Source organism: Tursiops truncatus, chromosome X (assembly GCF_011762595.2).
Source record: "Tursiops truncatus isolate mTurTru1 chromosome X, mTurTru1.mat.Y, whole genome shotgun sequence".
NCBI classification, from domain to species: domain Eukaryota; kingdom Metazoa; phylum Chordata; class Mammalia; order Artiodactyla; family Delphinidae; genus Tursiops; species Tursiops truncatus.
This window is the reverse complement of record NC_047055.1, coordinates 41,958,568-41,970,371: the sequence shown is the minus strand read 5'-3', so window position 1 is coordinate 41,970,371 and position 11,804 is coordinate 41,958,568. Positions and strand designations below refer to the sequence as shown.

Here is an 11,804-nt window from a genome sequence, read left to right as displayed (position 1 = left end):
CATTGTATATATGTGCCACATCTTCTTTATCCATTCATCTGTCGATGGACACTTAGGTTGCTTCCATGTCCTGGCTATTGTAAATAGAGCTGCAATGAACATTGTGGTACGTGACTGTTTTTGACTTATGGTTTTCTCAGGGTATATGCCCAGTAGTGGGATTGCTGGGTCATATGGTAGTTCTATTTTTAGTTTTTTAAGGAACCTCCATAGTGTTCTCCATAGTGGCTCTATCAATTTACATTCCCACCAAGAATGGAGGAGGGTTCCCTTTCCTCCACAGCCTTTCCAGCATTTATTTTTTGTAGATATTTTGATGATGGCCGTTCTGACCGGTGTGAGGTGATACCTCACTGTAGTTTTGATTTGCATTTCTCTAATGATTAGTGATGTTGAGCATCCTTTCATGTGTTTGTTGGAAATCTGTATATCTTCTTTGGAGAAATGTTGATTTAGGTCTTCTGCCCATTTTTGGATTGGGTTGTTTCTTTCTTTGATATTGAGCTGCATGAGCTGCTTGCTAATTTTGGAGATTAATCCTTTGCCAGTTGCTTCATTTGCAAACATTTTCTCCCATTCTGAGTGTTGTCTTTTCATCTTGTTTATACTTTCCTTTGTTGTGCAAAAGCTGTTAAGTTTCATTAGGTCCCATTTGTTTATTTTTGTTTTTTTTCCATTTCTCTAGGAGGTGGGTCAAAAAGGATCTTGCTGTGATTTATGTGATATTGTTCTGCCTATGCTTTCCTCTAAGAGTTTTATAGGGTCTGGCCTTACATTTAGGTCTTTAATCCATTTTGAGTTTATTTTTGTGTATGGTGTTAGGGAGTGTTCTAATTTCATTCTTTTACACGTAGCTGTCCAGATTTCCCAGCACAACTTATTGAAGAGGCTGTCTTTTCTCCATTGTATATTCTTGCCTCCTGTATCAAAAATAAGGTGACTATATGTGTGTGGGTTTACCTCTGGGCTTTCTGTCCTGTTCCATTGATCTATTTTTCTATTTTCATGCTACTACCATAGTGTCTTGATTACTATAGCTTTGTAGTATAGTCTGAAGTCTGGGAGCCTGATTCCTCCAGCTCTGTTTTTCTTTCTCAAAATTGCTTTGGCTATTCGGGATCCTTTGTGTTTCCATACAAATTGTGAAATGTTTTGTTCTAGTTCTGTGAAAAATGCCAGTGGTAGTTTGATAGGGATTGCATTGAATCTGTAGATTGCTTTGGTTGTATAGTCATTTTAACAGTGTTGATTCTTCCAATCCAAGAAAATGGTATATCTCTCCATTTATTTGTATCATCTTTAATTTCTTTCATCAGTGTCTTATATTTTTCTGCATCCAGGTCTTTTGTCGCCTTAGGTAGGTTTATTCCTAGGTATTTTATTCTTTCTGTTGCAATGGTAAATGGGAGTGTTTCCTTAATTTCTCTCTCAGATTTTTCATTGTTAGTGTATAGGAAAGCAAGAGATTTCTGTGCATTAATTTTGTATCCTGCTACTTTACCAAATTCATTCATTAGCTCGAGTAGTTTACTGGTGGCATCTTTAGGATTTTCTATGTATAGCAGCATGTCATCCGCAAACAGTGACAGTTTTTCTTCTTCTTTTCCAATTTGTATTCCTTTTATTTTGTTTTCTTCTCTGATTGCTGTGGCTAAAACTTCCAAAACTATGTTCAATAATAGTGGTGAGTGTGGGCACCCTTGTCTTCTTCCTGATCTTAGTGGAAATGGTTTCAGTTTTTCACCATTCAGAATGATGTTGGCTGTGGGTTTATCATATATGGCTTTTATTGTGTTGAGGTAGGTTCCCTCAATGCCCACTTTCTGGAGAGTTTTTATCATAAATTGGCATTGAATTTTGTTGAAAGCTTTTTCTGCATCTATTGAGATTACCTTATTATTTTTCTCCTTCAATTTGTTAATATGGTGTATCACATTGATTGGTTTGTGTATATTGAAGAATCCTTGCATTCCTGGGATAAACCCCACTTGACCATGGTGTATGATCCTTTTAGTGTGCTGCTGGATTCTGTTTGCCAGCATTTTCTTGAGGATTTTTGCATCTATGTTCATCAGTGATATTGACCTGTAGTTTTCTTTTTTTTGTGACATCTTTGTCTGGGTTTGGTATCAGGGTGATGGTGGCCTTGTAGAATGTGTTTGGGAGTGTTCCCCCCTCTGCTATATTTTGGAAGAGTTTGAGAAGGATAGGTGTTAGCTCTTCTCTAAATGTCTGACAGAATTTGCCATTGAATCCATCTGGTCCTGGGCTGTTGTTTATTTGAAGATTTTTAATCACAGTTTCAATTTCAGTGCTTGTGATTGGTCTGTTTATAGTTTCTATTTCTTCCTGGCTCAGTCTCAAAAGGTTGTGCTTTTCTAAGAATTTGTCCATTTCTTCTAGGTTGTCCATTTTCTTGGCACATAGTTGCTTGTAGTAATCTCTCATGATCCTTTGTATTTCTGCAGTGTCAGTTGTTACTTCTCCTTTTTCATTTCTAATTCTGTTGGTTTGAGTCTTCTCCCTTTTTTTCTCGATGAGTCTGGCTAATGGTTTATCAATTTTGTTTATCTTCTCAAAGAACCAGCTTTTAGTTTTATTGATCTTTGCTATCGTTTCCTACATTTCTTTTTCATTTATTTCTGATCTGATATTTATGATATCTTTCCTTCTGCTAACTTTGGAGTTTTTTTGTTCTTCTTTCTCTAATTGCTTTAGGTGTAAGGTTAGGCTGTTTATTTGAGATTTTTCTTGTTTTTTGAGGTAGGATTGTATTGCTATAATCTTCCCTCTTAGAACTGCTTTTGCTGCATCCCATAGGTTCTGTGTCATCGTGTTTTCTTTATCATTTGTCTCTAGGTATTTTTTGATTTCCTCTTTGATTTCTTCAGTGAATCTTTGGTTATTTAGTAGTGTATTGTTTACCCTCCATGTGTTTGTACTTTTTACAGTTTTTTTCCTGTAATTTATATCTAGTCTCATAGTCTTGTCATCGGAAAAGATACTTGATACGATTTCAATCTTCTTAAATTTCCAAGGCTTGATTTGTGACTCAAGATATGATCTATCCTGGAGAATGTTCCATGAGCACTTTAGAAGAAGGTGTATTCTGTTGTTTTGGATGTAATGTCCTATAAATATCAATTAAGTCCACCTTGTTTAATGTATCATTTAAAGCTTGTGTTTCCTTATTTATTTTCATTTTGGTTATCTGTCCATTGGTGAAAGTGGGGTGTTAAAGTCCCCAAATATTACTGTGTTACTGTCGGTTTCCCCTTTTATGGTGTTAGCATTTTCCTTATGTTTTGAGGTGCTCCTATGTTGAGTGTGTAAATATTTACAATTGTTATATCTTCTTCGTGGATTGATCCCTTGATCATTATGTAGTGTCCTTCTTTATCTCTTGCAATAGTCTTTATTTTAAAGTCAATTGTGTCTGATATGAGAATTGCTACTCCAGCTTTCTTTTGATTTCCATTTGCATGGAATATATTTCCATCCCCTCACTTTCAGTCTGTATGTGTCCCTAAGTCTGGAGTGGGTCTCTTGTTGACAGCATATATATGGGTCTTGTTTTTGTATCCATTCAGCCAGTCTATGCCTTTCGTTTGGAGCATTTAATCCATTTACATTTAAGGTAATTATCAATACGTATGTTCCTATTATCATTTTCTTAATTGTTCTGGGCTTGTTATTGTAGGTCTTTTCCTTCTCTTGTGTTTCCTGCCTAGAGAAATTCCTTTAGCATTTGTTGTAAAGCTGGTTTGGTGGTGCTGAATTCTCTAAGTTTTTGCTTGTCTCTAAAGGTTTTAATTTCTCCGTCAAATCTGAATGAGAGCCTTGCTGGGTAGAGTAATCTTGGTTGGAGGATTTTCCCCTTCATCACTTTAAATATGTCCTGCCACTCCCTTCTGGCTTGCAGAGTTTCTGCTGAAAGATCAGCTGTTAACCTTATGGGGATTTCCTTGTATGCTATTTGCTGTTTTTCCCTTGCTGCTTTTAATATTTTTTTCTTTATATATAATTTTTGATAGTTTGATTAATATGTGTCTTTGTGTGTTTCTCCTTGGATTTATCCTGTATGGGACTCTTTGCAATTCCTGCAATTGATTGATTATTTCCCTTGCCATATTAGGGAAATTTTCAACTATAATCTCTTCAAATATTTTCTCAGACCCTTTCTTTTTCCCTTCTTTTTCTGGGACCCCTATAATTAGAATGTTGGTGCATTTAATGTTGTCCCAGAGGTCTCTGAGACTGTCCTCAATCCTTTTCATTCTTTTTTCTTTATTCTGCTCTGTGGTAGTTATTTCCACTATTTTATCTTCCAGGTCACTTAACCATTCTTATGCCTCAGTAATTCTGCTATTGATTCCTTTTAGAGAATTTTTAATTTCATTTATTGTGTTGTTCATCATTGTTTATTTGCTCTTTAGTTCTTCTAGGTCCTTCTTAAACCTGTCTTGTATTTTCTCCATTCTATTTCCAAGATTTTGGATCATCTTTACTATCATTACTCTGAATTCTTTTTCAGATAGACTGCCTATTTCCTCTTCATTTGTTTGGTCTGGTGGGTTTTTTACCTTGCTCCTTTATCTGCTGTATGTTTCTCTGTCTTCTCATGTTGCTTAACTTACTCTGTTTGGGGTATCCTTTTCGCAGGCTGCATGTTCATAGCTCCCGTTGCTTTTGGTGTCTACCCCTAGTGACTAAGGCTGGTTCAGTGGGTTGTGTTGGCTTCCTGGTGGAGTGGACTGGTGCCTGTGTTCTGGTGGATGAGGCTGGATTTTGTCTTTCTGGTGGGCAGTACCGAGTCCGGTGGTGTGTTTTGGGGTGTCTGTGAACTTAGTATGATTTCAGCCAGCCTCTATGCTAATGGTTGGGGTTGTGTTCCTGTCTTGCTAATTGTGTGGCATGGGGTGTCAGCACTGGAGCTTGCTGGTTGTTGAGTGGAGCTGGGTCTTAGTGTTGAGATGGAGATCTCTGGCAGAGCTCTCGCCGATTGATATTACGTGGGGCCAGGAGGTCTCTGGTGGAGCAATGTCCTGAATTCGGCTCTCCCACCTCAGATGCTCAGGCCTGACACCTGGCTGGAGCACCAAATCCCTGTCAGCCACACAGCCAGGTATGTGGAGAGTTTCTTGACTTTTGGGGAGTGTGAGGTCTTCTGCCAGCCTTCAGTAGGTGTTCTGTAGGTGTTGTTACACATGTAGATGTATTTTTGATATATTGTGGGGAGGAAGGTGATCTCCACATCTTACTCCCCTGCCACGTTGAAGGTCCTCTAATTTGTACATTTTTATTGCTGAATAATACACTGTGTTAATACACAATTAACCTGTACATTTTCCTGATGAAGAACATTTGGGTACTTGGTAATATTGGGCAGTTTAAAAAGTGCTATTATGAACATAGGTGTAAATGTTGTTTGGTAAACCAATGCAGACATTTTTATTATGGGTGAATCTAGAGTGAGAGTGCTGGGTCATAGAGTATACATATGTTTACTTTTATATATTCTTCCAAATAGTTTTCCAAAGTGATAGTACCAGTTCTAATTGTACTTGTAAAACACTTGATATTTTCTGTCTTTATTATTTTAGACATTCTGGGTGGTGTTTAGTGGTATCACATTTTGGTTTCAATTTGCATTTCTCTGCAAGAGAATGAAGATGAGCATATTTTCACAAATTTACTAGACATTTGGATATTCAGTTTTTTGAGTTGCTGTTTTAAAGTGTTTGCCCAGTTTTCTATTGGGTTGTCTTTTTCTTATTCATTTTTGAGAGTTCTTTATACATTATAGATACAAATCATTTCTCAGATATATGTGTTCGAAAAATCTTCTCCTAGCTTGTGGCTTGCTTCCTTATTCTTTTGATATGTCTTTTGATGAATAGAAGTTTCTGATATTAATAAAGTACAATTTATAATCTTTTTTATCCTTTGTAATTAGTCCTTTTTGTGCCCTCTTTAAGAACACTGCCTACTCCAAAGTCATGAAGATGATTTCCTGTGCATTTTGCATTAGAATGACATTTTTACCTTTCCCATTTAGATCTGCAATCCTCTGGGAATTTATTTTTGTGTGTTACTTAGGTGGAGTTAACAAATATTCTTCACCCATGGATATTTATTTGAACTACTATGACTTTTTTTTTTAAATCCTTTCTCCACTGCACTGTCATCTTTGCCATAAATCAAGCGACAGTATGTGTAGGTATGTTTCACAGGTCCATACGTGTGTGCCTGTGTCTGTGTGTATACACATATATGTTAATATTTGAGACAATGTCATACTATTTATTCACTATAGCATTGTATTAAGTTTGGTACCTAGTATGGAAATCTTGGAGCTCTCTTTTTCAAAGTTGTCTTGGATATATTTGGCTCTTTCTTTGCATTTTCATATACGTAGTTGGAATCTGCTTGCCAACAGAAAAATAACCTGCTGGGATTTTTATATGGATTGCATTGAATTTATATATCAATTTGGGAATAACTGACAACTTGAAAATATTGAGTCTTTCAATCCATATTTCTATACTTATTTAGGTCTTCTTTAATGTTTCTCAGAAGTATTTTATAATTTTCAGTGTAGAGGTCTTGTAAGTATTTAATAAGATTTATTCCTAGATAATTTGATTTTTAATTTCCTTTACTGGGGTATAATTTACATACAATAAGATACATACATTTTAACTATACAGTTCAATGAAAATGCATTTTCCAGTGGAGTTACTACTCTGTCAAGATAGAGAACATTTCCCTCAGCTAAGAAAGTTCTGTTTTGCCCCTTTTACAGTCAGAAAAATTACAACCTTCAAGCCAGGCAAACATTGATTTGATTAAATTTATATCAATATAATTTAGTTTTGCCTCTAACTTTATATAAATGGAATCATGCAGAATGTACTCTTTTGTGTCTGGTATCTTTCCCTAAGTATAATATTTTTTGAGATGCATCTCTGTTATTGCTTGTACCAGTAGTTTGCCTCTTTCTATTGCTTAGTAGTATTCTAATTCATGAAAACATCAAATTTGTTTCTCTATTCATTTCTTGATGGACATTTGGATTGTACCCACTTAGGGCCTATCATAAATGAAATTGCTATGAACATTCCTGTGCAAACCTTTTTGAGGAAATGTTTTAAATTCTGCTTGGGAAAATTCCTAAGAGTGGAATTTCTGGGACATATGGTAAGTGTAAGTTTAACTTTTCAAGAAACTGTTGAAATCTTTCAAGGTGGGTGAACTTCTTACCAGCAATGAATGAGAGTCCCAGTTGTTCCATATCCTCAAAAATACTTAGGATTGGGGACTTCTCTGGTGGTCCAGTGGTTAAGACTTCGCCCTCCAATGCAGGGGATGCGAACTAAGATCCCACATGCCTTATGGCCAAAAAAAACCAAAACGTAAAACAGAAGCAATTTTGTAACGAATTCAATAAAGACTTTAAAAAAAAAGTGGTGATGTAAAAACATGGATAAGAGGCTACTATTTAAAAAAATACTAAGGGTTGTCTGACTTTTAAATATTAGCTACTCAGATGAGTGTGCAGTGATATGTAATTCTGGGTTTTGTTTTGTCTTGTTTTTTACATTTTCCTGATGATTAACGAGATTGAGGATCTTTCCATGAGCTCATTGGTAATTTGCATATGTACTTCTGTGAAATTTTTGTTCATTTTTGGTTTTTAGTTTTCTTTTTAATGTTTTTCATATATTATTCTTTTTGATCATTTTTAATTGCATTGTTTGCCTTCTTATTTTGAAATTTAAGAGTTCTTTATATATCTTCTGGATACAAACCTTTTGTTGGTTACACATATTCTAAGTATTTTCTCCCAGATTCCCACTTCATTTTCTTAACCATATCTTTCAAAGAGCAGACATTTTTTTTTTGATAAGCCCAATATCTGTACATGCCACTACTACACTACCTTTACTACTACATCATAAGTCTGGAACTCAGATAATGCAATTTTCCAGATTTGTGGTTTTCTTTTCAAAATTATTTTGTCTATTCTAGGCACTTTGCATTTCCATAGAAATTTGGGGTTAAGTTTATCAGTTTACATGAAGTTGCCTGCTGCAAGTTTTATTTTGACTGCACTGAATTTATAGATCAATTTGGAGAGAATTAGTATCTTAACAGTACTGAAATTCTTGACCCAGGATCATGGTTTACCTTCACATTTATTTTGATCTTTAGCTTCTTTCAGCAGTCTTTTGTAGTTTTCAATGTATAAGTTTTCTACATGTTTTCTTAAATTTATCCCTAAGTATTTCACATTTTTGGAACCTATCATACATTTCATACACACACACAAAATTTCAATTTCCAATGGTTCATTGCTAGCATACAGGAACACAACTGAGTTTTTGTATATCTATCCATAACTACAACCCTGCTAAATTAAATTCTTACTTCTACAGTAGGTTTATTGTAGATCCCTTAGGAGTCTATCAATACATGATCATGCGATTTGCAAATAGGCATACTTATTGCCTTTTGAATCAGAAATTTGTGAAGGAGTTTCTGTTGTTGTTTTAGTTCTGAAAAACAAACAAGGCTCTGCTGTACTACACACTTATTGGCTCACCTCATGGAAGGGCCTCATGTATCTAGAGGCCACTCACAAGAGAAGCCATCAGCTGCCTTGTCCTTTTCCAAATTCTAAAAACGTAGCTGCCTGTAGAGTCTATATTTATATAATGACTTCGCAGAAGAGACAGGTGGTTGGTCTTTTTTCCAACTTTAACGCTGTTTTTCAAATAAAAACGATTTACTTCCTTTTTTAAAAGTATACTGACTTTTTTGTCTAAAATAAAAGGAACAAAACAGAGAGGTACAAAGAATTTTTAAAAATCCTCTCTCCTGGGGTCTTGTCCAGACACATTTCTTCTATGCATTTTAGTGGAGAGAAAAGGGAGAGATTGGTAGCAGAAAGCACAGCAGGTGGAAGGAGGCGTGTCCTGGGAGCAGAGGAGGGCAAAAGCAAGTCTCCAGAAGAGCACTGGTAATGGCCAACGGCCCCCCGCCCCCCGGGAAGATACTGCCCTTCCGTGGCCGTTAGAGAAAGGCCCAGGAACACACAAAGAAAGGAGAGCGTCGGGGCCCAAGCCGGTGTTCGGACAAGTGACATGGGGGGCAGGGGGAGGTGAGCACCACCGGTTCTGCGCGACCCCGTGGGGCAGAAGGGGGCGGCGCGAAGGCGTGGCGTCCCGCGGTGACGGAGGGCGCACGTGACCGGCCCGCGCCAACTCGCGCTTGCCCTGCTCTAGTGTTAGACTCGGCCGTTGCTCGCTACCTTCTCGGTCCCTGCTCCCGGTGGCCCTGAGGGACTGCGGGCCGAGGTCGGCCCCCAAGGGTAGGAGGCGCGGGGGCAGCAGGTAAGGAACCCGGAGGGGGGTCCCCAGAGGTGGCGTGGGCAAGCGGACACGGCCTGTGGACCCCTCCCCGGGGATCCGGTTGCCCCGGGGCGGAGTCCGCAGCCCCCATGCCCCCTGCGGCCTAGCGTTTGGCCACAGAAAACGGTAGGCCTTCTCTGGGGGCGGGCTGCGCGGCCCTGAAGCGGCTGCCTGCTTCTCGCAACACAGCGAGCTTTTCCGACACCCCCGCCCCGCCCCCTTTCTTCTCGGGGTAGAAAATGGTGGTCGGCGCGGAGGCGGTTGAGGATGGGAGCGGGGGACGCTGGGTGGGGGTGGCCGGGGGTGGGAGATGCGGGGCTGAGAAGGGGCCGAGCGTCCGGATGCAGCAGCCCCCCTTCCCCCACCCTTACTCTCTGCAGGTCTGCGAGTCGAAGTGTTGCGGCGGCGCACTTGCAGCAAGAATCGGGAGGAGCAGGAGACCGCGAGGATAGGCCCAGGTCTGTGCGGGGGACAGTTGGGATGTGGGGGGTACGTGTGGATACCCCTAAGACCCCCCAAATACCACCCCCTACCCTGTCCTCCATTTTGGTGCCTGCAGAGACGTGGGCATGGATAGGCAGGGAAAATGGTCGGTTTTGGGCGAGGGAGGGGGGAGAGCTTGGACTGGGGGCCCCCTAGAGGGCATAAAGAGCCTCTCAGGTGGGAAAACGAAAATTTGAAGAGCCTTTACATCCGAGGCTGGAAGTCTTGAGAGGTGCTTAGTAGGGCCTCTGTCCTCGGTGCTGATCAGTCCACCCAGAAAATAGTCTCTTCTCTCTTTTGTCTCCTAGGAGCAATGGCGTCCAAAGAGGAACAAGCAGTAAAAAATCTCTACATGGAAAATGCCAACCAGGAGAATGAAAACAAGGATGAAAAGGGGCAGGATGCTAATAAAGGAGAGCCTTTCGCCCTCCCTTTGGAAGCTGGTGAATATTGTGTACCTAGAGGAAATCGTAGGAGGTTCCGTGTTAGGCAGCCCATCCTGCAGTATAGATGGGACATGACTCAGAGGCTTGAAGAGCCACAGACAAGGATGAGAGAAGAGAATATGGAAAGGATTGGGGAGGAGGTGAGGCAGCTGATGGAAAAGCTGAGGGAAAAGCAGTTGAGTCATAGTCTGCGGGCAGTTAGCACTGACCCCCCTCACCATGACCATCATGATGAGTTTTGCCTTATGCCTTGAATCCTGATGTTTTCCCTGAAGTTAGTAGGGAGACACACCTGCTTCCTAAACTTACATGTTTGTGACGTACCTTTGTTGTAAACCTTTTGGTGTTGTTTCTTGTGGGTCTCCTATTACCAGCTTCTAACTGAATGTTGTGTTTCTGACCCAATCTGTAAGTTTCTGTCAGCAGGAGAGTTTTACCTATTGCATGGAGAGATGTTCTTTATATATTGTGACATTAATAAAGCAGTTTAAAAAAGCATTCTCTGTTTTTTTCCCTTAAAATCGTATATATTTTATATCTGAATAGACAGTCTAAGGATATATAAAGTAAAATGATCTCTTTATGGTAGAATTATGAATAATTTTTATTTTCTTATCTCTATTTTCTCGCCCTTTTTATTTTTTTACCTGTATTGGACAACTCCCAAATGATGCTGATTTGAGTACTAGATCTTCCCAACGTTTTCAGTATCACATCCACAGATAATTTCTTGTGTTATTCACAGAGACAGAAAGCCATGTTCATTGTCTATCAGATTTATCCATTTAGAACTCTCAGAGGGCATCCTCATTTTCAATATTTGAGGTCCTGGCAACCCACACATTATATCCTCCATGTACTTTTTATTTCCTTTGGCCGCGCTGCCTGGCTTGTGGGATCTTAGTTCCCAGACCAGGGATTGAACCCGGGCCATAGCAGTGAGAGCTCCAAGTCCTCACCACTGGACTGCCAGGGCACTCCCTCTATTTTCTCATTTTTCAAAACAACACATACTACTTAATGAAAGAGATTGACAACCTGATAAAGCAATGTGAGCACTTACTAAGCACTTGTCACAGAATCTTGGTTTTAGCTTACCTTGGTCTCTTATTTAGAAGTGTAAACCTAATAATGATGAGACATACCTCTTTAAAAATCATTATGTTTATCAGCAAGATGAAGATAATAATCACCTCCCAGGGCTTTTGTGTGCACTTGAGGCAATAAGTTTGTAAGCTTTCTTTAAGCTCATTCCCAGTGGCATATGCATGACCCAACCCTTTAGATATTACCTTCAGCTATTTGGGGAAGTTCCCAAAGCCAGGTCTTCCCTATACTCACAAACAAGTCCAATAGGCTAAGGGGTAGGTAAGTCCATTCCTCTGTTGTGCCCCATTCCCACCATCTCCACAGGTTGTTGATGTTCAGGAATCCTTAAGGTGAGAAAGTCCCACTATGTCTC

The 11,804-nt window shown here is 39.4% G+C and overlaps 1 protein-coding gene across 1 annotated transcript; it reads left to right on the top strand.

Moving 5' to 3' along the window:
* Window positions 1–9,238: 9,238 nt before the first annotated feature.
* LOC101338348 (protein BEX1) lies at window positions 9,239–10,840 on the top strand. Its single transcript, XM_004331237.3, has 3 exons — window positions 9,239–9,395; window positions 9,794–9,871; window positions 10,205–10,840. The coding sequence occupies exon 3, from the start codon at window positions 10,210–10,212 to the stop codon at window positions 10,594–10,596; it is 387 nt and encodes a 128-aa protein (XP_004331285.1). The 5' UTR covers window positions 9,239–9,395; window positions 9,794–9,871; window positions 10,205–10,209; the 3' UTR covers window positions 10,597–10,840.
* The last annotated feature ends 964 nt before the right edge of the window (window positions 10,841–11,804 follow it).